The 27902-nt window shown below is 43.0% G+C and overlaps 1 protein-coding gene across 3 annotated transcripts; it reads left to right on the top strand.

The window, feature by feature from the left end:
- The first annotated feature begins 4230 nt into the window (after nt 1-4230).
- TBXAS1 (thromboxane A synthase 1) lies at nt 4231-26945 on the top strand. Of its 3 annotated transcripts, XM_075210654.1 has the most exons (16): nt 6023-6112; nt 8837-8967; nt 9267-9388; nt 16601-16705; nt 18475-18568; nt 18886-18938; nt 19290-19386; nt 19796-19912; nt 20603-20691; nt 21098-21249; nt 21933-22063; nt 22529-22834; nt 23453-23541; nt 24879-25016; nt 25897-26059; nt 26345-26945. In XM_075210654.1, exons 4-16 carry the CDS (start codon nt 16623-16625, stop codon nt 26417-26419), a joined length of 1587 nt encoding a protein of 528 aa, XP_075066755.1. In that variant the 5' UTR covers nt 6023-6112; nt 8837-8967; nt 9267-9388; nt 16601-16622; the 3' UTR covers nt 26420-26945. The 3 variants fall into 3 exon arrangements, with proteins under 3 accessions (XP_075066754.1, XP_075066755.1, XP_075066753.1); XM_075210653.1 differs by lacking the exons at nt 6023-6112; nt 9267-9388 and adding an exon at nt 4231-4250; XM_075210652.1 differs by lacking the exon at nt 9267-9388.
- The last annotated feature ends 957 nt before the right edge of the window (nt 26946-27902 follow it).

Raw genomic sequence — 27902 nt, forward strand, 5'->3', positions numbered from 1 at the left:
GAGGACATGTACTGACACTGGGGGGAAGAGAAGTATTGGAACACGAGGACATGTACTGACACTGGGGGGAAGAGAAGTACTAGAACACGAGGACATGCACTGACACTGGGGGGAAGAGAAGTATTAGAACACGAGGACATGCACTGACACTGGGGGGAAGAGAAGTATTAGAACAAGAGGACATGCACTGACACTGGGGGGAAGAGAAGTATTAGAACAAGAGGACATGTACTGACACTGGGGGGAAGAGAAGTATTAGAACACGAGGACATGTACTGACACTGGGGGGAAGAGAAGTATTAGAACACGAGGACATGCACTGACACTGGGGGGAAGAGAAGTATTAGAACACCAGGACATGTACTGACACTGGGGGGAAGAGAAGTATTAGAACATGAGGACATGTACTGACACTGGGGGGAAGAGAAGTATTAGAACACGAGGACATGTACTGACACTGGAGGGAAGAGAAGTATTAGAACACGAGGACATGTACTGACACTGGGGGGAAGAGAAGTACTAGAACACGAGGACATGCACTGACACTGGGGGGAAGAGAAGTATTAGAACACGAGGACATGTACTGACACTGGAGGGAAGAAGTATTAGAACACGAGGACATGTACTGACACTGGAGGGAAGAGAAGTATTAGAACACGAGGACATGTACTGACACTGGGGGGAAGAGAAGTATTAGAACACGAGGACATGCACTGACACTGGGGGGGAAGAGAAGTATTAGAACACGAGGACATGCACTGACACTGGGGGGAAGAGAAGTATTAGAACAAGAGGACATGCACTGACACTGGGGGGAAGAGAAGTATTAGAACAAGAGGACATGTACTGACACTGGGGGGAAGAAAAGTATTAGAACACGAGGACATGTACTGACACTGGGGGGGAAGAGAAGTATTAGAACATGAGGACATGTACTGACACTGGGGGGAAGAGAAGTATTAGAACACGAGGACATGTACTGACACTGGGGGGAAGAGAAGTATTAGAACATGAGGACATGCACTGACACTGGGAGGAAGAGAAGTATTAGAACACGAGGACATGTACTGACACTGGGGGGAAGAGAAGTATTAGAACACGAGGACATGTACTGACACTGGGGGGAAGAGAAGTATTAGAACATGAGGACATGCACTGACACTGGGAGGAAGAGAAGTATTAGAACATGAGGACATGTACTGACACTAGGGGGGAAGAGAAGTATTAGAACACGAGGACATGTACTGACACTGGGGGGAAGAGAAGTATTAGAACACGAGGACATGTACTGACACTGGAGGGAAGAGAAGTATTAGAACACGAGGACATGCACTGACACTGGGGGGAAGAGAAGTATTAGAACATGAGGACATGTACTGACACTGGGGGGAAGAGAAGTATTAGAACACGAGGACATGCACTGACACTGGGGGGAAGAGAAGTATTAGAACACAAGGACATGTACTGACACTGGGGGGAAGAGAAGTATTAGAACACGAGGACATGTACTGACACTGGGGGGAAGAGAAGTATTAGAACATGAGGACATGCACTGACACTGGGGGGAAGAGAAGTATTAGAACACGAGGACATGCACTGACACTGGGGGGAAGAGAAGTATTAGAACATGAGGACATGCACTGACACTGGGAGGAAGAGAAGTATTAGAACACGAGGACATGTATTGACACTGGGGGGAAGAGAAGTATTAGAACACGAGGACATGTACTGACACTGGGGGGGAGAGAAGTATTAGAACACAAGGACATGTACTGACACTGGGGGGAAGAGAAGTATTAGAACACAAGGACATGTACTGACACTGGGGGGAAGAGAAGTATTAGAACACGAGGACATGTACTGACACTGGGGGGAAGAGAAGTATTAGAACACGAGGACATGTACTGACACTGGGGGGGAAGAGAAGTATTAGAACATGAGGACATGTACTGACACTGGGGGGAAGAGAAGTATTAGAACACGAGGACATGTACTGACACTGGGGGGAAGAGAAGTATTAGAACACGAGGACATGTACTGACACTGGGGGGGAAGAGAAGTATTAGAACATGAGGACATGTACTGACACTGGAGGGAAGAGAAGTATTAGAACACGAGGACATGCACTGACACTGGGGGGGAAGAGAAGTATTAGAACACGAGGACATGTACTGACACTGGGGGGGAAGAGAAGTATTAGAACACGAGGACATGCACTGACACTGGGGGGGGGAGAGAAGTATTAGAACACGAGGACATGCACTGACACTGGGGGGAAGAGAAGTATTAGAACACGAGGACATGCACTGACACTGGGGGGAAGAGAAGTATTAGAACACGAGGACATGTACTGACACTGGGGGGGAAGAGAAGTATTAGAACACGAGGACATGTACTGACACTGGGGGGAAGAGAAGTATTAGGACACAAGGACATGTACTGACACTGGGGGGGGAAGTAGGTTCAGAGGAAATGTGAGGATAAACTACATCACAGAAAGGGTAGTGGATAAGTAGAATAGACTCCCATCAGAGGTGGTAGAGGATAATACAGTAGAGCAATTTAAACATGCTTGGGATAGACATAAGGATATTCTTCCAAATAATAAGGGATCAAACAGGGTTTGAGGTTACCATAGGTTAAATTATGGGCAGACTAGATGGGCCAAGCGGTTCTTATCTGCCGTCAAAATCTATGTTTCTATGTCTCACGTATGTTCCCTGTGTCTCCTGTCTGCCCACTCTCCGTCCTCATCTTTGTCCCTGTTTTGTCTTACGCTGAATTGGTTCTTTATTCCATGCGATTTGTTCAGATAATTACATCTGTGAATTTATTATTCTGTTTATCTGCACCCATTGTTCTGTATGTACTAATGTAATCTAATAATATTGTTGTATGTTCCAACCCCCTGTGTACGGCTATGCAGAAGCTTTGTGGCGGCTTATGAATAAAAGATGATAATAATAATAATAATAATAATAATAATAATAATAATAATTGAATGATGTGCGCCCTCTAGTGGTAAAAAAACAGAAACAGTTCCTTCCATAAATCACAGCTTAAAAATGACAGCGATTTTGCTGTCAAAGCGTTGAATGAAGAATTTTAATTTACCTTCATGTTCTGCTGAGTGACATTGTTCATGGTAAGGATATAAATATAAATATATATATATATATATATATATAGAGAGAGAGAGAGATAGATAGATAGATAGATAGATAGATAGATAGATATGAGATAGATAGATAGATAGATAGATAGATAGATATGAGATAGATAGATAGATAGATAGATAGATAGATAGATAGATAGATAGATAGATATGAGATAGATAGATAGATAGATAGATAGATATGAGATAGATAGATAGATAGATATGAGATAGATAGATAGATAGATAGATAGATAGATAGATAGATATTAGATAGATAGATAGATAGATAGATAGATAGATAGATAGATAGATAGATAGAAGATAGATATGAGATAGATATGAGATAGATAGATATGAGATAGATAGATAGATAGATAGATAGATAGATAGATAGATAGATAGATAGATAGATAGATATGAGATAAATAGATAGATAGATATGAGATAGATAGATATGAGATAGATAGATATGAGATAGATAGATATGAGATAGATAGATAGATAGATAGATAGATAGATAGATAGATAGATATGAGATAAATAGATAGATATGAGATAGATAGATATGAGATAGATAGATAGATAGATAGATAGATAGATAGATAGATATGAGATAAATAGATAGATGAGATAGATAGATAGATAGATAGATAGATAGATAGATAGATAGATAGATAGATATGAGATAGATAGATAGATAGATAGATATGAGATAGATAGATAGATAGATAGATAGATATGAGATAGATAGATAGATAGATAGATAGATAGATAGATAGATAGATAGATAGATAGATAGATAGATATATGCACGAGAGTAAACTTTCAGCAAAGGGAGGGTTTCCTGAAAATTATTTTGTCTTCTAGGTTGATCTGTTTTAGGAGCAAATTTATCAAATTAAAAACACATAGTGATATATTTAGGGTGTATTTATCCACAGTGACCAGTTGCAGCATGAGAATAACTACAGGCACTTAGTCTGTGCTCAGTAACACTGTAATGTTCTCACCTGCAGACCCCAGCACACGGAATCATTATACATGGGGGGAACGTCTCTCCACTTCTGCCCATAGACCCTGCACTAAGATAGAGGTAAAAAAAAACAACAACAATCGTCATGGACTCTGCTGCGACACAAATATGCGCATCGAGCATGTTTCATTCCCTGCCCCAGAGGAGCTTACAATCTATGTTCCCTACCACATACATTCACACATTCTAACATCAGGACCTGATTAAGGGTTCAGGTCGCGCTCGACTTATACGGTCGTAGCGCCCCCTTGTCTTCCACACCAGACTAACGTGTAGTAAGTAGGTAAAAACAATCCCTCCTTAATTTAAAACCCGACTTCCTTCACCTGACCAATGTTTATGTTCCTAAGTTGTTTAATATTAAGATCCACTTGGCTTTTTAAAAGGGTCACAGCAATCTGTCACTCGTTTTTGTTTTCATTAAAATCTCAACTGTATAGCGGAACGGAGGCGTGAACGAGCGCTACTGAGGGTGAACGAGCGCTACTGAGGGTGAAGGGGGGAGGGGGCTGTCACGCCTGCGCCTGTCGGCATCCTTGTCTCTCCTACTCGCTTACCCTCAAGTGCCCGCCCCAAGGATGACTCATTGTGACTGACTCAGTGGAAGTGTATATATATATATATATATATATATACACAAGTTAATCCGTGCATGATACTCATGCATTCTAGTCAAATCAAGCTAGTTAAGGTCTTAAAATGGTTCTTGTCATGCATTTGGGCCTAGCCCAGGCCTCCTCAGGGGAAGAGTGTTACTTCCCGACGCAAGCGGCCTTTTTAATGTGTGTTCATGAGGTAAAATTACCTCACGAAAATGAGTTTGACCCCTCAACTCATAAATTTAGCCTTTACTACCCCTCCCACGGGGGGAAGGGGGGATGATGGAAGTTAACTGACTTGACTATTCTAATTTTTTTGTCAAATAATGTCGGTATACCAAATTTCAGGTCAATTGGATGAGCCCTTTCTGAGAAAATAGTTTTTTACACACACACACACACACACACACTAATGCACGCCTCTACACATGTGTGTTCATGAGGTAAAATTACCTCACGAAAATGAGTTTGAGCCCTACCAAATTTCAGCCCTTTTTGAATTTTTTTCCCCACACACACTAAGAATTTAGTAGGTCAGTGTATAACTCCGCCCAGCAGGTGGCGCTGCAACTTGGTGTTTTTTTTCCCACACACACACAGACAGACGCCACTAAGCATTTATATATTAGATAATGTAAGTGACCATCGCATACACCCCACTTCCTACCACTATGTATTCGGGATGTGGGAGGAAAACCCCATTAACATGGGGGGGGGGAATACAAACAAATATGTTGGTGCTATATAAATAAATGATGATGATGATGATAGCGCCCTAGGATGGAGCCCACGACCATAGCGCTCCTGACCACTGTACCATGTATTATATATGAGAACATGTATATAAACTACTAATAGTCCTCATATCCATCTTCTCCACACATAGAACCTGGACTAATATGTTTTAATTTCCATTTCTAGCCCCTACTTAAAATAAAATAGCACTTATTATATGAATATAGCAGTTATTACCCCTCTATACATTGAGCTGGGAAGAACCAGCCTGTATTACACAGTAACTGACAGCCAGGTCACTATATGTCCTATAACAGGGTTTATATTTAGGTGTCCCCAGTCCCCACACAGCTCAGCCTGACATTCCTGCTCTATGAACCACAACTCCCAGCATGCCTCTCTGGGCGCTTTTTGTGGGTGCCTGGGAGTTGTAGTCTCCCGTCCCCGGCATCCGGCTCAGGTGTATACACATAAAACTACATATCCCAGCGGCCACCGCGCGCGGCACTCGGGCTCCCCTCCCTGGTGAAGCCGCGCAATGACATCTCCGTACAATCTCTGACAACTTGCAGCCAGACGGTGTGACAGGTAAGTGGGTGCAGGGAGGGGGCCCCGGGGACCCAGAGCTGGGGCTCTTCTGTGTGTTGGTTGTATGCACTCAGCAGGGTGGAAGCCTCAGCTGCACCGTGGGGATCGCGATTGTTGTTTGGGATAAAGGAAATTATACATTCATTAAATGTGACTTTGTACAGCATTCACCTGGCAGCTGATGCGTGTGTCACTGTGCATGGGTGCTGGGGGGCTGCATGTATGCTGGGGGGCTGCATGGTTGCTTGGGGGGGGGCAGCATGGGTGCTGGGGGGGCTTCATGGATGCTGGGGGGCTGCATGGGTGCTGGGACGGTGGTTAATGACTTAATGGTGACTGTGGTGGGTGAATTTGACAATGGACTGGGGGGGGGGGGGGTGTTGAATGGGTGCTGGCCCGTTGGATGGGTAGTTTGGTGCCGCTCCTTTGTGAATTGGTGCTGTTGGGATGAGTGACTGTGTTAATGGATTATGGGGGGTGAATGGGTTATTGGGTGGCCAATGGGTGCTGACGGGGTGGATGGATGGGTTGCTGGGGGTAATGAGTGTTGTGAATGGGTTAATAGGGGGTGAACGGGCAGATTGGTTGCTGTCATTCTGCACAATGTTTAGGAGCTTTACAGACTGAGTGCTGAGTCAGTAAGAAAAGTAAAGCAAAAAAAAATGAGTAACTTTGCACCTTGGCAAAACCATGTTGCATTGGAGGGGGAGGTAAATGTAATATGTGGGGACAGATCTATAGTTGGGGTAGGACATGTCCTAGATCAGCTTTAAAATTTCAGTGTAAATATAAAGCTATCAGTATTTCTGTGCTACCTGACAAAGCAGCCAGTATTTATCTTATGTGCAAAATAATAACCTAATTTGCACCCCTTGCATTGTAACATGGGTTTATCCAGGAGAAAACATACTCAATTTGTTGCCTTACTTTCTTTAATGACTAATGGTGTCTGAGCTGTATATGAGAAATCACTGCCCTTTGGTCATAGACTTTGCTCCTGATAAATTACTGCGTTGCGTATACTTTATGCGTCAGTCTATTGTACATTCAAAGAACTTTATCCAGCACCAGAGGCGATTACAATCTAATTGTCAGTGGCTTTGTTTTCTTTCCCCTTGTTTGTATTTGTAATAAATCTGGTATTTTCATGGTACAATACATGACGTGCGTATGGCTGAGCTGTGAAAGAGTGAAGGGCACATTCTTTATAAAGACTACAGTCTGGGAACACAGATGTCTGTGGGAGGGTGCAAGTCTCGCCGTGTCTCCCTAATTCACACCCTACAAAACCCACCCACACCTTTGGATGTATGACCTCTCTTCAAGGTAACACCCCCCCCCCCCCCCCTCTGCACAGTCTCCTTCTGCAAAGCAGTGTTTAGTTATATTCCTCAAATCAAGGCCAGTATAAAAATACAATAATTTGAGATTTCTAGGCTGTCATTGTGCAGAGAATACACTACATGGAGCCTCTCGGAGCCTAAAATGCAGATGCCCCCCAGCCTGCCTCTGCCCCCCATGAATAGTACTTAAATAGCTGATCACTATTGAGTTGTAGGGTCCAAAAAGTAAGTACGACAACATATATTGTGAGTCTAACACAGCGAGGGTAAATAAGTGACTCATAGGATGTATGTGGCCCCTGAGCCTTCTCCTGTGGCCCCCGGATCCTTCATGCTTTATGACTCTTCTGTCCTTCACCTGTGCCCTAGTGGGGAGATCGAGAGATGTTTTGGGGTTAATGTGGTTCTAAAGGGCACATGAAGATATTTTGGATGAGTGGGTGTGTCCAAGTGGCACCTTGTGTCTCTTTATTTTATTTAATGTATTTTTTGGAGTTATTACTGAGGTTAAGGGTAACGTGTGGCCCTTTGGAAGTTAGAGGGCCATTCATGCAGCCCTTGAAGTGTAGCAGGTTGCCCAACACTGATCTAAGAGTATACATGAGATTACCTACTACAACCGACACAAAATATTGAAGAGGCTCCTGACCACCAGAGCTTACAATCTAAAAGGTCATTTCTACCCCAAGCGGTCCACAGAGGGGCAGATAGCAAAGTGCGTGAAGCTCTTTAAACTGTTGTCGGAGTATATTTATGTCCCTTTGCCTGTTGGGCTGATGTCAAGATAACTTTCCATAGGAACACGATGACGTCAGCGGCCATCAGACACCATCTGGTCCGGCTGTAACCAGATCCAACCTTTATCTAATCTCCTTCCTTTGAAAGCCTCACCGGCATCGACGGTGTTAAAGAGGAGAATGTTGGATATCTGCGTTGTTAGATGAATGTTTGATGTGTTTTTATATCGGAGACAACGAGCGATAAACATAAAAATATTTCTGATAATTGATGCTTTCTGCTGTTTATAAAACACTTTGGAGCCAGATGAAACTGATCCTACCTCCAACCCTGCCAGGGCAATGGGCGTTATCAACACAGTGCTGGGTATTATTACCAGGGAACTGCAAATAACAGGTGTCTGTTCTACGCATCCACTCAAACACTGGAAAAATCCAGATGTATTGTCTGAGATGTAACTGTAGCGCTCTTTACATTTCTGAGCTTCTAACGTTGAATGTTATCTGATTGGACGGAGCGGTTTACGTGCCGGCTTTGAGGAAGTTGGGAAATCTTCACAATGTTGTAGTTGTTTTTGATTTTTTTCTTCTTCCAAATTCTCTTTTTGGTTCCATTGTGTCTGTCTGTGATCCACGTGCTGCAGGTTTGGACAGGATTTCTGACACCGCAGTAACATACGTGTATTGACACGGATACCAGCATTCCTCCCTGGCTGAGGTTTTTCAGTATACAGAATTTCGGGTGCTCCAAAGAGATTGCAATCTACACATACCGGTAGGTTCAAACGTTAATGAATTGTGAATTTGATGACGTCTGAGGTTATTTTATTGCTCTGAAAATTTACATTTTAACTTTCTTTGGGGGTATTCTATAAAAGAGGAGGAACTTTATTTGTGCATTGACACTTTTATGTCCCTCTGCGTCCTCTTTACTCTTATAAGATATATCTTTGTTTTCTGCTGATTCTGCCGCCCTTGTGGTAGAGACGACACCAGAAAATGTCACTTTTATAAAACGCTTGTTACGAACTTGTTTTGTTACGTATTTTATTCCCTCACTGAATCTCTCCGTAGAACGACTACATAACAGAAATATACTTTAATAAGTTACTAAACGACAAAACAGAAGATGTTTTTACAACATAAAATACAGACTTTGCAGAATATGGTGTCAAATTTGGGGTTATAAAGTGGAGGTAAATTATCAGTGTATTCCATAAAAACGGCACCGATATAACTTATAGCCAAAAAGTGATCTATTCTCTTACATAGAATATAGCGTTTATATACCAGCGTTGTACACGTCGTTTACCTCCATCTTGTTTCCTGCACTTTTGTTTAATCCCCACATAGTCCGCAATACGTACATGTATGTCAGGTGTATATTATAAGACTGTATAGTTTAAGCCTTTACTAAAACCAAAATACTATTTTACTTTATATTTAGAAACACTTTAAAGAACCACTAAGAGTGCAATTTGTTGTGTGTAAGAGACCTCTCAGAAAGCTGTGCGGAACTGCAGATATCTGACATATATGTGATAAGGGGGGAAGAATTTTATTTCATGCATAGAAATTTCTTGTCTTTCACTAACTATATCCTGGCACTTATACAACCCATAGAGAACGTAGCTTGCACTAGGATGTGTAGCAAATGTGTTTGTGTGTGTGTGTGTATATATATATATATATATATCACTGTATGGACGAAACTATTCAGACGTTTGACCATTACACCAGCAGGGACTGTAATAACATTGTATTCAGATACATATACTGTAATATGGAGTTGGTCCCCCTTTTGCAGTGATAACAGCTTCCACTCCTCTTGGAAGACTTTCCACAAGATGTTGGAGTGTTTCTGTGGGAATTTGTTCCCATTCATTCTGTAGAACATTTATGAGGTCAGACACTGATGTTGGAGAAGACCTGGCTCACAATCTCCGTTCCAGTTCATCCCAGAGTTGATCGATGGGGTTGAGGTCAGAGCTCTGTGAGGGCCAGACAAGTTCTTCCACACCGAACTCATCCAACTATATCTTGCACTGGAGCACAGTCATGTTGGAATAGAAAAGGGCCTTCCCCAAACTGTTACCACAAAGTTGGAAGCATGGCATTAAGATTGCCCTTCACTGGAGATAAGGGGCCTAGCCCAAACCCTGAAAAACAGCCCCATACCATTATCCCACCTCCACCAAACTTCAAAGTTGGCATAATGCAGTCAGGCGGGTAACACTTTCCCGGCATCCACCATTACATCACTCCACAGATTACGTTTCCACTGCTCCACAGTCCAGTGTCAGTGTACTTTACACCACTCCATCCGACGCTTGGCATTGGTCTTGGTGATGTGAGGCTGCATGCAGCTGCTCGGGCCATGGAAACCCATCCATTAATCTCCCACGCACAGTTTTTGTGCTTACATTAATGTCAGTGGAAGTTCAGAACTCTTCAGTTATGGAATCAGCAGAGCGTTGGCGACTTTTACGCACCATGCACCTTAGCAGTCGTTGACCCCACTCTGTGATTTTACGTGGTCTTCTGCTTCGTGGCTGAGTTGCTGTTGTTCCTAAACGCTTCCACTTTCTAATAATATCACTTACAGTTGACCGTGGAATATCCAGCAGGGATGATATTTTACTAATCGTCTTATTACAAAGGTGGCATCTATCACAGTACCACACATCCTATCACAGTACCACACATCCTATCACAGTACCACACATCCTATCACAGTATCACACATCCTATCACAGTACCACACATCCTATCACAGTACCGCACATCCTATCACAGTACCACACATCCTATCACAGTACCACACATCCTATCACAGTACCACACATCCTATCACAGTACCACACATCCTATCACAGTGCCACACCTCCTATCACAGTACCACACATCCTATCACAGTACCACACATCCTATCACAGTACCACACATCCTATCACAGTACCACACATCCTATCACAGTACCACACATCCTATCACAGTACCACACATCCTATCACAGTACCACACATCCTATCACAGTACCACACATCCTATCACAGTACCACACATCCTATCACAGTACCACACATCCTATCACAGTACCACACATCCTATCACAGTATCACACATCCTATCACTGTACCACACATCCTATCACAGTACCGCACATCCTATCACAGTACCACACATCCTATCACAGTACCACACATCCTATCACAGTACCACACATCCTATCACAGTACCACACATCCTATCACAGTACCGCACATCCTATCACAGTACCACACATCCTATCACAGTACCACACATCCTATCACAGTATCACACATCCTATCACAGTACCACACATCCTATCACAGTACCGCACATCCTATCACAGTACCACACATCCTATCACAGTACCACACATCCTATCACAGTACCACACATCCTATCACAGTACCACACATCCTATCACAGTACCACACATCCTATCACAGTACCGCACATCCTATCACAGTGCCACACCTCCTATCACAGTACCACACCTCCTATCACAGTACCACACATCCTATCACAGTACCACACATCCTATCACAGTACCACACATCCTATCACAGTACCACACATCCTATCACAGTACCACACATCCTATCACAGTACCACACATCCTATCACAGTACCACACATCCTATCACAGTACCACACATCCTATCACAGTACCACACATCCTATCACAGTACCGCACATCCTATCACAGTACCACGCTTGGTGTCACTGAGCTCTTCAGAACGACCCATTTTGTATCACAAATGTTTGCAAATGGAGACTGCACGGCTGGTGCTGGATGTTATACACCTCTGGCAACGGGTCTGATTGAAACACCTCAATTCATAATTAACAGGTGTGGGCAAATAGTTTTGTCCATATAGTGTATATGTATATACATGTGTGTATAGTGTGTGTGTATAGTGTGTGTATATATGTATGTGTGTATATATATGTGTGTGTGTGTGTATATATATATATATATATTTGTCACTGTGCTTCCTGGGTTCATGAGACATTGTATCACAATATGACAGGACAAGGTCTTGCCGGCTGCATCCTCAGAGATAACACATTAAGCAGGGACTAGATCACCTGCTCCGTGTACTTTGTCTCCACTCCTGGTCTCCGTGTACTTTGCAGAATGTGGGTATTGTTTTACCTGAAGAACTCTGTATAATGCTGGTGTTATCCTACAGAAAACTGAGCACGCTTTATGCTGGTCTGAAAATAATATATCACCCGCTGCTTCCTCCAGAAATACAGGTTCTTACTGTACAAATCAACATTTTTTGCATCTTGAGCCATTTTCTTTCAGGATCGAGTGAAAAATTTGTGTCCCGCTCAGTTATAAGTTATAAGTTTGCTGGTTGTGTTAAAATGCAGATTTTATTTGTTTAATGTGAATTGCCCAATAGTGTCATTAATACTGTATAGTTCAGTTTCTCCATCCAATCTTTGTAACCAAAAAGTTGAACATCCTATATGCAAAAAAATAATCTACATGGATCCAGCTTAGCGCCTTCTTTTGCAATCTCACTGTCTATATTTATTTTTTCTTATTTTAGTTTCTAAACCAAGTGGGGAAAAATGTGTTTTGTTCCCTTTTAAGAAGTGTTGCAGTAAGTGTGACCGTGTAGGAATGTGATGGTAGATTCCTTTGTGCAGATGAGTGGACAGTTTTGGACGCTTCCTATGATCTTTATCAAAATTATCAACCCAGTAATTTCTCCACTTGTCTGGACTCCCCAGGTAGATATATATATAATATATATTATAGGGTTGTATCCGACACCTCCTTGTCTGTTCCGTCATTAATACATTGATCTGGATTAACTAGCCTGATGTTCTACCCTACGCTTGTTTACGGCGCGCCAACCCCTAGTCCTTCAGACGGTGCCCCCAGACATTGTATTATGAATTGATGGTGGGTTAATCACCCAGGAGTGAGACTGACAGGAGGACGACGGGAGGAGATCACGAGATGGCTGAGAGTTTGCAGCACGTTCCCAGAAAATGGTTAAAGTCCTATAAGAAAAATATTATACGTTTATCTCTAAATATTTACACTAGAGGGACGTTTTAGAAAATATGATTACACTGCCTTTAAAGCTTTGACACAAACCCAGCAGCTGTAGGATTGTGTAGGTTTGTCTTCCCGATATGTAAACAGCGCTTTCTGCTGAAACCTAAGACGGAGTGATGGCACCAACGTCCATATATCTGTGGTCGTGCCCTCAGTTACTGTCACTGCCCATAAAGTAACATCTCAGGTTAAACCTTTTCGATAATAAAAATAAAATAAAAAAAACGAAAAGAGAGAGGACATTGCCCCCAAGAGCTTACATTCTAAACAATATTATGGGAATCGGGTCCTGTGCATCTTCGTATGGCTCAGTCCCCAACTGGTTTATATGCAAACGCTTTAATGTAACATTGACAGAAAGATAAAACAAACCCATAATTATAGATGATTATTTTTATATCCTTATGTACGAGAAGGACTGAGGACTTACTGGCTTTTCAGAGTTAAACTGTAGATACTATCAATAGATACCAGCGATAGAGCTCCCCCTAGTGGGAAAATGATCATGAAAAGTGCTTTATATCATTGGCTTTAGGACATGTATAAAGTTAATGGCTGCTTCTGATAAAGCCTTAAAAAGACATCGCACTGAAGCATGATGTAAATGGAAGAAGCGCCCGCTCAGTTATAAGTTTGCTGGTTGTGTTAAAATGCAGATTGTATTTATTTAATGTGAATTGCCCAATAGTGTCATTAATACTGTATAGTTCAGTTTCTCCATCCAATCTTTTTAACGTATTCTTCTGTATATTCCGTAATGCAGCCGTCCTGACTCCTTGTCCTCTAGGTAACTCCTAATATCTTGTGTAACATCCGGGGTAATTGTCCCTGTTGTCTCCGTTATATAGAGAGTGACGCGTTTCTTTAGTTCTCTGTAATCGTTACAATCTGAGAGCTCTGATACATTGACGGAAGGGGAGATATTGGATATTCTATATAATACTGGAGTTTTAGCCTTAAAGACTGATGGGAAGTCTGTGCCTAGGAATCCTCCCTAACCTCATGTTTCCAATAATATTTTGTCATTGATAATTAGGAGGGTTATACCTATATATTTGTACCAGAATCAACCCTACTACATGGTAAAATATAGATTATCTTTCATCATTTAGTATTATCAAATCCGTAATACACCTTCTCAGTGTCTGTGATTATTCTGTATGGACAGACGCTCAGTACCACTTCTTTTATTCTGTATTTATGGACAGATGCTCAGTACCACTTCTTTTATTCTGTATTTATGGACAGATGCTCAGTACCACTTCTTTTATTCTGTATTTATGGACAGACGCTCAGTACCACTTCTTTTATTCTGTATTTATGGACAGACGCACAGTACCACTTCTTTTATTCTGTATTTATGGACAGACGCACAGTACCACTTCTTTTATTCTGTATTTATGGACAAACACTCAGTACCACTTCTTTTATTCTGTATTTATGGACAGACGCTCAGTACCTCTTCTTTTATTCTGTATGTATGGACAGACGCACAGTACCTCTTCTTTTATTCTTTATGTACGGACAGACGCTCAGTACCTCTTCTTTTATTCTGTATGTATGGACAGACGCACAGTACCTCTTCTTTTATTCTTTATGTACAGACAGACGCTCAGTACCACTTCTTTTATTCTGTATGTATGGACAGACGCTCAGTACCACTTCTTTTATTATGTATTTATGGACAGATGCTCAGTACCACTTCTTTTATTCTGTATGTATGGGCAGACGCACAGTATCACTTCTCTTATTATGTATGTATGGACAGACGCACAGTACCACTTCTTTTATTCTTTATGTACGGACAGACGCACAGTACCGCTTCTTTTATTCTGTATGTATGGACAGAAGCTCAGTACCGCTTCTCTTATTCTGTATGTATGGACAGACGCACAGTACTACTTCTCTTATTCTGTATGTATGGACAGACGCACAGTACTACTTCTCTTATTCTATATGTATGGACAGACGCTCAGTACCACTTCTTATTCTGTATGTATGGACATACGCACAGTACTACTTCTTATTTTGCATGTACCGACAGACGCACAGTACCGCTTCTTTTATTCTGTATGTACGGACAGACGCACAGTACCACTTCTCTTATTCAGTATGTACGGACAGACGCACAGTACCACTTCTCTTATTCTGTATGTACGGACAGACGCACAGTACCACTTCTCTTATTCTGTATGTACGGACAGACGCACAGTACCACTTCTCTTATTCTGTATGTACGGACAGACGCTCAGTACCACTTCTCTTATTCTGTATGTATGGGTCACTGCACAGTACTATTTCCTACTTTGCTAGATAAGTTTTATTGTTTAATCAATGTGTTGTATCAATTATAATAATCATTGCAGGTGAACACATAATAGAACAGTATTCTGTGTATGTTCAGTGGGTGGATCAGTCCGTTATTGAGAACATATTGCTCAGAATTGTGGAGGGACAGTGAGATCTGGATGTGACCCATCCTTACATCTATAATCACATCTTACATCCTATCGGACCATTAATCCTATTATCAATGCCACATATTTAAATAACCAATCAGTGAAGCATTTGGGGTTCAGATAATGTCGCTTTGGATCCGCGTGGGTCTGTACAGATTCGCAGTATGAGGAGGAGACGAGTTCTGATAGCTCAATATGGTCATAATTTATCACAAAGTTAATATACAGATATATAGCCAGCTGGGATGTAGTCACTGTCCCCCTGCTGCGCACTTAGGAGACCGTAGTGCAATTATATATTATATTTTTACTTATTTAATCTGCGCAGGGCGAACCATAGAGGGGGTGAGGTGCAAAACCGAGGGGACTTGTGGCTGTTTTGCAAATGACCTCCAGATTCTGCAGTGAAACAGCGCCACCTACTGACCAAACTATCAGGAAAATGAAAGAATGTCTGACGTGTTTTATATCTTACTGGGGCAAGGTGTATAAATTGTACCCTGTATAGTTCTCCAAATAACTTTTTATTTTTATGTCTATTCCGTTTGATTGACGGTTTAGGAGTCTGAGGTTGTTTATCATGTGTAGAAAGCTGTAACGGTTTCCTATCTATCGGCTGGAGAGAGGAAGTGTTACTGTGCTGGGAAGTCTTCTCCCTAATGATAACAACCACCTCATTTGATTATATACCATGTTTACTTGTCACGTTCCCCGCTCTCCAGCACTGACGGGGCCACATAAATATTTACTGAGAGATGCTGCTTCATCCGGTGTCACTGTGGGGGCTGCGGAAAGACCCCCCTTCCTGTGTCCCTGACTACATCTTCACTTTATCACAGGGGCTAACCGGACAGAAGAGAGATGGAGGCCGGCTGGACGGAGGGTCTGGATGGCTTTAAGATCACGTTGGCGCTCGTTGCCGGATCCTTGTTCCTGCTGTACTGGTGAGTGTCCGGTGCTCCCCTCTGTTTATCCTTATTTTCTGAAGATAGGGACTTTCCGGGAAGCTCCGGCGCGATCTCTGCTCTGTGCGGCGTTGGAACATTTGACACAAATTGCGCAGGGTCTTCAGCTGCGTCACGGTGCGATCACATGATTTACAGGTGAAAGGTTACCCGTGGACGAGTGCCGTAAGGTGCGTCATCACAGGAACGTCTTGTTGTGTGTAATATCTACAGCGTTTATTGCTTTCGTGAGTGTTACAAAATGGATTTCTCGCGGTGCAGGTTTTTGTGCTCTCACAATGCGGGTGTGCACGGGTCACCCTCCCGTATTAGGAGATCCCAACAACAAGACATTGGCAGATAGAGTTTATTTAGTATTTCTGCCAGGAGAAGCTGTATCAGCGTTCTCTACACTATAACCAACGTCGGGGGTGTAACTGGCCCCTCTCCTGCTTACACCTATAAATAGGAAACCCTGTACCATGGACCATGGAGCTTCAATATTATTGTATTAGTTGAACATTTAAATTGTGCTTCATCCCCCCCCACCCCTAAAATGAGCTGAAAGAACTCAAACTTCACATTGTAGCACACGTTGTATTCATACGTTGTGCGTCTGTTTTCCAGTTTCCAGAATATTTTATTGCTGAACGATTTCATTTATAAACAGTGTAAGAACAGACAGAAGACCGACGTATTAAGTGATCCGTTTATTTCCCATCACTCAGGCTCGGGGCCCCGGTTACATCGCTTCCTTTAAGCATTGTCATCTGTACAATCTGATCTGTCATCAATTTGAGAAGCGAGATTGTATCGTATGGGATTGTCTGTCACCCACACCCAAGTTTTTTTAATAGTCCGCAGACCCCGGTCACAACCCTCGTGAATGTAAAGTTGTATTTTGACAACGCCTGTACTGGCAATACACCTATTTTAGGCTCTCCTGGCCGTTCTGCAGTATGTCTGCTTTGCCCGTGCCATAGGTAGATCTGTTCCGGAAACCATTAACCCTTGTAGTTGTCAGATGAGACAGATACTGGACAGTGTTATGTTCTAGCACACTGGGGGTTAAGCCTTACTCTTTGCGGAGGGGGCAGAAGACACAGAGGCTGGCTACCGCCCGGGCTCACGCTGGCATTGCCACAGGATGACGGTAATACGTGACGACAGGCGTGAACAGGAGATCCACCATGTCTAAGTCACAAGCGAAGTTACAAGCCCCCCCCACCCCTCCCTTTCCTACCCAGGAGTCAGCTGGGAGTGTGAGGTTGTGGTTGTGATATTTTACAAGGCCTCAGCCCCTCGCCGGTCTCTGACCCATCCTCGTATAGCTGTAAGGTGACCGCTTGAGTCCCACTGGGCGCCTGTCTATAAGTGGAGCGCTCTCAGCGAGACCTCCTTCCTCTGCAGATCTGCATGTCGGAGGTAACGTGAGGCTGCAACGCAACAGCGCCACCAAGTGGACAAATTATCATCAATCTCCTGTTTTGGGAGTACTCTTGTTTATGCTCAAAGTAGAGATATTGAAAACCTATATGAAGCATTTTTTTGTGCAAAGTAACCTTTAATTATGGAAGTTTTTGTAACTGTCCTTTCAATTCTTAATTTTTTCACTCTTGTGGATCAGTTTGTAAATCTTTATTTTTCTGTTGAGCTGTAATTTCTAGGTGTGCGTACAGGGGGTGTCTGTTCCTTTCTGCACCCCCCCCCCCCCTATCCTATTAAACTAGCAATGTATTTACTGGCTAATGAGCTCTCTCTCTCTGCAGGTACTCAGTGTCCGCTTTCTCTCAGTTGGAGAAAATGGGAATTAGACATCCCAAACCTCTACCTTTCATCGGGAACATTCTGCTCTTCCAGAAGGTCAGATATCACCGTTTGTTTTGCCAATTTTTCCTACAGAATGTGCACAAATATTTATTTTTTAGGAATGTATACAAGTGGTGCTGATCCAAGGCTCGTAATAATCTTCAAAACCTTTCCCTCCCTCCAAATATACCGGCCACGTTTTATATCCACTGAAAAGCTGCCGGTTTTATATTTTAGTGTTCGGAATTTCTTCGAGGCTAAATCTCCGAGTGATAACTATGTATATATTATACACATGACGTTTACAGCCACGCTGGATGCCTGGGACTGACGTCCTGCAAATCTGACGTTGTGCGTTTCTAACTCTCTAGGGATTCTGGGAACCTGCAAGGGAAATTATGCGAACGTACGGACCAATCACTGGGTAAGAACTGAGCCGTATATTCCTCTTCCTGCAATCAGTACTCAATGCTGAAACCACATAATCCTATTTCATGGGTTCGTTATATAGTTTTAATCTCTGATATATAGTGTAGGGTGTCCATAGTTTTTGAACGGAAAACACAATACAGTATTATAAAATAATCTAGAATAATCCAAATTAGTAATCGTGATGGTTTCATGGCTGATAAATATTAACTAAAAGAGCGACGTTTCTATACGGCTTAAATGTTTCTGATTCGCTGATTGATCTACCTGGCGAATGAACGAGGAACGTCCAACGGAAAATAAAGATGTTATAAGTAGATATTATCCCTGATTATTGTCCCTCCAGGTACTACGTGGGGCGTCGTCCGATGGTTCTGTTATCTGATCCCGAGGCCATCAAACAGGTCCTACAGAAAGAGTTTCCCAACTTCACCAACAGGATGGTAAATTCACCCGGCGAGCGATGTATCGCCGTAGCGCAGAGTAACCAGACAGGCCGGGATTGGAACATATAAAATGTGGGCGTGGCACGAGTGGGTGTGGCCTGTTTATAGAGTTCTACTGAGACTGGTTAATGAGTATGATTGGGATTATTGCTGATTATAGAAGTAACATATTGATCGTACAGCATCTGCTTCATTTATGGGGGAGAAAATCTCACATGTTTATGATCTTTTAATTAGAATGATAGACTTTATAACTAATGTATTAAGACTTGGGGGACGCACTGAACACACACAATATGGCGTATTCCCATAACCGGATGCTTGCGCTCTTGTCAGTCTCTGTAGCTTGTCGCCCCCTCCCCTAATGTGTCTTCCTCACCTGCCGTCTTTGCCCCTCCCCCCACAGAAGCTGAACTTGGTGACCAAACCGCTGAGCGACAGTCTGCTATTCCTCCGGGATGAGCAATGGAAGCGAGTGCGCAGCGTCCTGACACCGTCCTTCAGCGCCGCGCGCATGAAAGAGGTAAGTCCGTCTCCGAAAGGGGTGTAGCGTATTCTGAGGACGGAGACCTGCAGGATCAGGAAACTCCAGCTGTTTATAGCTATCCCCCCCCCCCCTTCCCCTTATTACGGGGTAGTGATAATGTGCGGCTGACAGAAAATCAGGACCTGATGGGGTTGAGACCGTAGGTTGTTCTGACCATAAATTAACTGCATTTAGCAGCAGGAATTAACCTCTAGTGTGTTCTTATCATTTATTGTTATTTTTAATGGACGTTCCTCAGTTTCATGAACAAATACAATTATTAGGTGAATTAATCTTCATCTCCCGGCTCTCTGTACCGCGGGCTGTGAGCAGATCCCGCTGTACATCCGTATAAATGGGGGTCCCGTAGGACCACGTTAGATGAACCTGAATCTTATCTGTGGATTCCTCTCAAGTGTCTGGAATTCCAGTCCGCTGCTTTCATGAAATGCTCTCTGATACCCCCAATAAGCAAGTTACCCCCTGAAAAGTAACATTTATAAAACCTCCACTTCGTAGGAAGAATTAAATGTGTGTAAATTATTTTCAACTTCCTGACGCTCTTTTTCTTCATATATAATATACCTCTCCGCTCATAAAGTGTTTCCTCCTCGGTCATCCTGCCCCCCCCCCCCCCCCCCAAGTCTTTCTCTTGCTGTAATTAGTGAACCCCGTCTTCTCTCGTAGATGTGCCCCTTGATCAACCACGGCTGCGACGTGCTGGTCAGTAGTTTGCAGCGATTCGCAGACTCGGGGGAATCCTGTAACGTCCAAAGGTAACCGCTCTGCTGACCTAACCAATGTCTGACGGGGCCCCAATCTCAGTCCGTGTTTTGGAGTAACAAACCCCTAATAAAGGAATATTTGTTTGCTGTCGTTAATACCTTTGGAAGACGCCGCAGGGAGTTGGGTGGTTTCCTGCCCTTGATAACAGCAAACAGTAGCTTGCACTCGGATTTATTATATTTAAATTTGTTATTTAGAAGCGTTTCAGATTCCGTCAATGTGTGGAAACGTTTCCTGTATACGTTTCTGAATGTACGGTACTGTGCAAAAGTTTTAGGCGGGTGTGGGACAAACGCTGTTTATTTTTTAAAATGTGTTTCAGCCGTCGTCTATAGCAGCTAATCATTACTTTAATCTTTGTTTTTTTTTTGGGGGGGGATTTTGATTTCCCCTCAGATGTTACGCCTGTTACACTATGGACATAGTGGCCAGTGTAGCGTTTGGCACGAGCGTGGATTCTCAGAAAAATCCGGACCACCCTCTGGTGCAGAACAGCAAGAAGTTTCTAGACTTGTTTACCCCCTTCAAGCCTCTGATCCTGCTGACATGTGAGTGTTTTGGGGGAAGGGGGGACTAGGACATCACACAAAGAGAAGGGGTGCAAGATTTATGTCCATGTTACCTCCCTAGATAAGACCTTACACCCCCCCCCCCCCCCCTCGTATTACACACGGACCGCGCAAGAAGTGCAATTATTAAAACCGTTGACCATAACCCTAATTTGGAACCATTTTCCAAACCCATATGACTATTTGGGGGGGGATTAAATAACTGAAGAAAATGATCTTTAAAATATATTTGTTGTACTAAATCAATTAGTGGATTTTTGTATTTTCTGATCCCGCAATGTGTTTCTGAGGTAATTTTTTTTTTTTTACCAGAAACGTTTTAACTTATTTAATAAGTTGTTTTCATGAATAATTCCGGTCACAGTTCTGTCGTTCCCCTGCCGTACGCTTACATTTTGGAGAAATTTTAAAAAATTTAATTTTGGGGGAATTTTTACCTCAGAAATCTACAGTATTATGGTCCATTCACAAAACTGACCGTCGTTTCTCCTTTATCGTATAAAATAGTCACTTATGTAGCAACCATTCCAGTTTTACTTTACAAAATGCAAAATATTGATGGTTGGACAGTCTCGCTGTACATTATATAATACATTATATATGTAACTATATAATAATTCTTATATCTCTCTAATTCAAATCTTCTTTTCTTCTACCCCAAGTGGCATTTCCGTCCATCATGATCCCCATCGCCCGCCGTCTCCCCAATAACAACCGTGACCGGATTAACCGCTTCTTCCGCAAGTTCATTAAGGAAATGATCGATCAGCGGGACCAGCAGCCGGCTAACGAGGTACAGCGCTCTCTCACCGCGCCGCGTTCTGCTCGCCAACGTGCCGCGCCGCTCTGCCAAAATGGACTATGACGACAGCAACTTTCTGGGCTACTTTCATGAAAATCTCAGTTCTCTCTAACATCCCGGGGAGGTCATTGGTTCCTAGTGACACATAAGACATTTGGATTTTGTGTTTTTTTTTGTTTTTTTTTCAATATAATTTATCTGGTCCCAGTGAATGCTTCCTAACCTCTAATTTTCATTGCTCCTGATCGACTTGTCCATTGTCACGTTTTATGGGGTGTTTTTGCATTAGAACGTGTATGGTCACCTTTATATACAACAGATCTGCAGTTTTAAATACAAAAATATCCAATGCATAGATCTTAGTTTATCCGTTCGGTGCTGGAGATGGAGATCTGCCTGAGCAACTGGATCCTCGGTTTACATATTCACTGGTTTCTTTTGCTCTGTGGCCCCCAGAGACGCTGTGATTTTCTGCAGCTCATGCTGGACGCCCGCGACTCCACGGCCCACGTCTCCGTGGACCACTTCGACATCGTGAACCAGGCCGACCTGGCGGCTCCGAAGAAGAGGAAAGACCAGGAGCCCGGCAAGAAAGCCAAGACGCTCAACGAGGACGAGATCTTAGGCCAGGCCTTCATCTTCCTGATCGCTGGCTACGAGACCACCTGCAGCCTCCTCTCTTTTGCCACCTACCTCCTGGCCACCCACCCCGAGTGCCTGGAGACTCTTCTGAAAGAAGTGGATGAGTTTGCTGAGAAACACGTAAGTGAGACCGGGTTGACTGGTATTTGAGACTGGACTCTAGAGCTCTTTGTTGACTTGGTGACTCACGAGAACTGTTTGGTGGCTTTGGTTGGGAGATTCTCAGTTGGTGGAGACTTAGTTGCCCCTTATACATATATATCAAAGATTTTGACTTTGGTTACAGTTGTGGTTGAGCGCAGGACTCCATTCTCCAAAGCAATTGTTGGCCAACTGTGTTATGCTTTGGCCCATTGTACGATCCGGTTGGCGATAGCTGTGCCGTTTTCTTCTAACTTTAGAAACGTCAGTGTCTTGTGATTTAATTTAGATGGAATAATTAGGATTAGTAGAAATAAATTAGTTTTAATGACTCTTTTTGGTCTGTGTCTGAATAACACCCCTCATCTCCATTGGAGACCTTTCTCATCACATCACCAGACGATTGTTAGACAGAAGAAGTCATATCGGACTATCCGATCTGTCTCTCCGCACCGATACACAAAGATATATTTTTCTGGCCACACATTCCACCTGTCCTCTGCTGTCTCCAGTTCTCAGTCCAGGAGAAGACGTCCAGCTGTCTGATAGGACTTCGTATAATCCAAAATAATGAGATGCTGGTTCTTGTCCCCGTAGGACACCGCAGACTACAACACGGTGCACCATCTACCATATTTGGACATGGTGATCTCGGAGTCTCTCCGCATGTATCCCCCCGCGTTCCGGTATGTAGCAGCTCCGTGGTCTGTCTCAAGTTTCTGTACTATTCATGGTTTGTTTTATCTTTAATATTTGAAAAAAATGTGTGTTCGACATTAACCCAACACCAGAGAAATCTATGTTCAATCAATAAGTGTGAAGACCAAATTCACACTTGTTTTCTTATCATTTTATTAACGGGACCCAAAGTATTTCTGTGATTTTTTTTTTTTTTTTTTTTTTTTATTCATTTATTTATTATTTTTCTGTGGTCCATTGTCTGGTTTTTAACCTCTGTTATGTGCGTATCGTCGCTAACCAATAACGATTGTCGAACCTCGATTTGTGTTTCCAAAGCACAAAGATTTATTCGCAAATAAGTAGAATAATATGCTCAAGCGAAGTAATAGTAAATACAGCCGTTACTTATCGCAGGCGCTCTGGATCCAGTGTGCAGTCATTCAATCCTGAAGTCTGGGGACAAGATGTCTGCACTCTGGATCACAAGCTGCTGCTTATATACACAATCAAATACAGTAATACAATGAAGATGGAATAGCTTGCATCTATTGGTCCAGGTCTTAGGAAGGTCCAAGGGGTCGTCATTATTGGCTAGTTCATACAAAGGAATCCAAAGGAGGGGGTCATCTCTGCAGGGGGTATGCTCTGCTCTTCCCGCCAAGATTCCTTAGTCTTAAGTAGTTCATAATTCCCTATCATTCATAACTTGCGTATTCACTCTGCGATTCCCTCGCAGAGTGAACCAAACAGTAGGATATGTAATAAGGTTCATTATGATACCACTCATGATGTGATTCCTTCAACCTGTTCAGTGTATTTCACTAATATACATGTAACTCTGATATAACATATAAATACTACTATATTTCGACATAACTGAATATGTGTTGCAACTACCATTAATGTGTACTATTTTATAAGTATGCGTGTTTGTGCGAATGTGTGGTAAAAGACCAGTTACTGTTGCTGCCACGTGTAGTGGATGCGCACGCCCTTTCACGCCGTAGCGTGCCCTTGTACGCCGTAGCGTACCGTACGCATCTATTCAGACAAAGACAACCAAGTTTGCTAGACTTTAATTGAAATGACTTTATCCAATTTGCTGACTTCGACACCTCACTTGGTGGCCGACAACCCACCCCCCACCATAAAGTTATCGGTGACATTGCTGGAAACTGCTTCCAGTCTGCATGAAACAACATCTTCCCTCATGCACTGCAGTCACTAAACACCTTCTGCAGGGGGTGAAAATGGGCGAAAGCTCAACCGTTCACAGTGAAGTCTGGTTGGATATGAGAACAGCACAGTGTCTGTATAATATGTGCCCTCTCTCGCTGTCTAGATTTGCTCGGGAAGCCGTTCACGGTTGCACAGTGATGGGGTGTAAGATTCCGGCCGGTACGGTGCTGGAGATACCCGTTGGGTGTATACAGAACGACCCCCAGTACTGGCCTGAGCCAGAGAAATTCAGACCCGAGAGGTAAGAAACCAACAACACTTCTCATCTGTTGGAGGCTGTTATACGTTACTCAGGAAGTCTGATCTATGGGGGCGGTTCTGTACCTTTAAATGATTCCTGGTCACATGGTATATCGCTGCAGCCAATGAAGAGAGGTTCTGGTCCTCACGGTAAGTCTGCAGCGTGTACCCATCGTATTCTCGTTGCCGTCTTTCATTTCGCAATGTTTTTGCTTTTGCGACTATAACGTTTGGATAGATCGAGGTGGTTTAAATCTGTGTTACCCCAAAGTGCATTAACGGCACAGATCTGTGCTCCCGGCACTAGCGGTAAATAGGTTTTATATTTTCAAAATGTAATGTGAGAATTCTACAGTCGTTTCTGACGTGTGCAGAGGTTTATCCGATGTATAATGGGAGCGGTCAGTCTGGGTTCATGTAGATAGTGCCCTACATAAGTCATAACTACTGTATAACGCCTATAAATTGGCCTCCAGAATTTAATATTATGTCTTATATTTAATTTATATTTGGATGATAGCTTCTGTAGCCGGAAAACTCTTCTGATCTTAACTGGGCTGAACCCCATAGAATTGGGGAGGAGAAATTAGCAGATAAAACGGGCATCACTGAAACCCCAATTAATGTCGCTCATCCATTGCTACCAGGCCACACCCCCAATGACATCTATTGTTACCAGGCCACGCCCCCACTGGCGGCCTTCATTCATTGCTAACATGCCAAGCCTCCATTAGGCCACACCCACAAACCATTGCATTGAGAGAGGAGTATCACAAGTCCAATAACAACAATACATTTATATATGTAACCCTCAGACAAATGCAAAGGGAAGAAATACGATATAGGGTTAAAGTCCCGTTTATTTGGGGGTTTTTCTGCAGGTTCACCGCTGAAGAGAAGCAGAAGCGTCACCCGTTCTTATACCTCCCGTTTGGGGCAGGACCCCGCAGCTGTATTGGGATGAGACTCGCCATCTTGGAAGCCAAAATCACCTTGTTCCGAGTCCTGCAGAAATTTCGTTTTGAGACGTGTTCCCAAACACAGGTGACCCCTCATATTATTCTCTCTATAACCTGGTGTGTGTATAATATATGATAGATAGATATATAGATACATTACAGGAAACAGTGACACCTGGTGACCGTACACAGGTATTACACAAACTGTGAGCGGCTTGATCACAACTTTTCAGATTTAACGTTTCCCCTTTTTCCAGCTTTATAGTTCAGTTTGAGAAGTTCTCTTTCGCGAGATTTGCAGACTGTTAAACCCCCTAATTAGCTGCTGTACCTGGGGGCAGATTATTTACCCCTCTGCTCTCCCCTACAGATTCCGCTCCAGATCACCACCTTGAACACACTGAGGCCCAAAGACGGCGTCTACGTGAAGGTCGTAGCTCGTTAACCGATGAGTACGATCCAGGATCTACGTCTGAGAGTCCACCAACCCCAACATGTGAACCACGCTGGACGTGATCACCTAGAGCTGCATTTACAGGGGATGCAAACCCCAGAAATATCTGTCTGCAGCTCTAACCAGCAGCCAGGAAGTCGTCCCCTCTTTGCCCTTCCCCAGCATGGCGCCTTCGGACTTCCTGCTTCATCCTACACAGGAAGTAGCTGTATCGTGAACTGGATTCTATTGACCAATCATTAGCCCCGTTTTACTAGACCTAAGCAGTCCAGTCCCAAGGCCCATAACCTATGAATCAGAACCCAAAACCACAGGTCCTCGGCCATTCAGGGCACATTCTTGTTAATCTCTTTGCAAACACGTGTCTTGCAAAATAATACATATTATAACAGTTCATTATATTGTCTGTACTCGGCAATTATAACAACACATGTAATTAATTGACAACTGAAATGTGTATAAAGTAGTTTGACATCTGGTTACCAGATAAAAATAAAGAAATAAAAGGTTACGAACTTCTGGTTTAGTATATTTTTCACTGTTGTAGCAACTTTGGTGGCTTAGTTAAAGGGGCTGTAACACTTTTTCCATTTTGTGTGCGTTAATAAATAAATGTATTATACTATGCTTGGTATAGGACTTTTAGTTCATATTGGGTACAGTTGCCATTGTTTTTCTTCTCTATACTTTCTCTATTTCCTCCCAGAGTTCTCCTATCGCTATAACAGAGGGGAGATGACCCTCTCACAATACAGTAAGAGAGGAACCCATAACATCACTGGTGGGGAAGAGATGTAATTGGGTATAGCTAGGTCCAGGATGATCAGGGAGGGATATCGCAGCCACAATTTGCAGACAGTGGATATAAAACTGTGTAATATAGACGTACTGCCCAGCGCTAGGAGCAGCTAACAAGTCATAGTGAGGAATAATGTGCGTTAGACATCACTAGATTGTAAGCTCCTTTGAGCAAGGCCCTCCCTAGCCGCTGTTTTCATCTCTGCATTTATTTTATTTTCACTGGTTTATATGTTATCCCCACAATAAACTGCTCAATCTGTCCTGTGATTGGCTGCTGGGGGTTAAGGCGCATATTGTACCAGTTGTTAAACAGGCAAATGAGAACGAATGTATCTCGAACTCTATAAACGCACAGATCCCCCCGTATGTATAGCGCAGCGCAGACGGCGACTGTCTGACAGCGATGAGTCAGAACGGGTGAAATCTGTGGCTTATTGGTCCTGGATGCAGCTTATTCGGACATTTCATGTAAATAAATATTTTTAGAAATATAATGTGACGTTCTCTTCTCTGCTGGGTGTAATGTGATCATTATAAAGAGGTGGAGGCAGCCATTTTGTGGGAGAAACCAATCGTCCTGAGAATATAGTGTATCCACCACAAACTGTGTGCCTCGGTGATGTCATTGGTGCAAAGTGATCCGATAGGCTGCATTTCTGCGAGTACTAGCTCC

This window comes from Mixophyes fleayi, chromosome 4, assembly GCF_038048845.1.
Source record: "Mixophyes fleayi isolate aMixFle1 chromosome 4, aMixFle1.hap1, whole genome shotgun sequence".
NCBI lineage: Eukaryota > Metazoa > Chordata > Amphibia > Anura > Limnodynastidae > Mixophyes > Mixophyes fleayi.

What these genes read in the sequence shown, in the direction of transcription:
- TBXAS1 (XM_075210653.1), top strand. Translation starts at nt 16,623, where the DNA reads ATGGAGGCCGGCTGGACGGAGGGTCTGGATGGCTTTAAGATCACGTTG. An exon ending in ACCAGCAGCCGGCTAACGAG is followed by an intron (nt 22,064 to 22,528) that starts GTACAGCGCTCT and finishes TGTGGCCCCCAG; the next exon opens with AGACGCTGTGATTTTCTGCA. An exon ending in GAGAAATTCAGACCCGAGAG is followed by an intron (nt 25,017 to 25,896) that starts GTAAGAAACCAA and finishes GTTTTTCTGCAG; the next exon opens with GTTCACCGCTGAAGAGAAGC.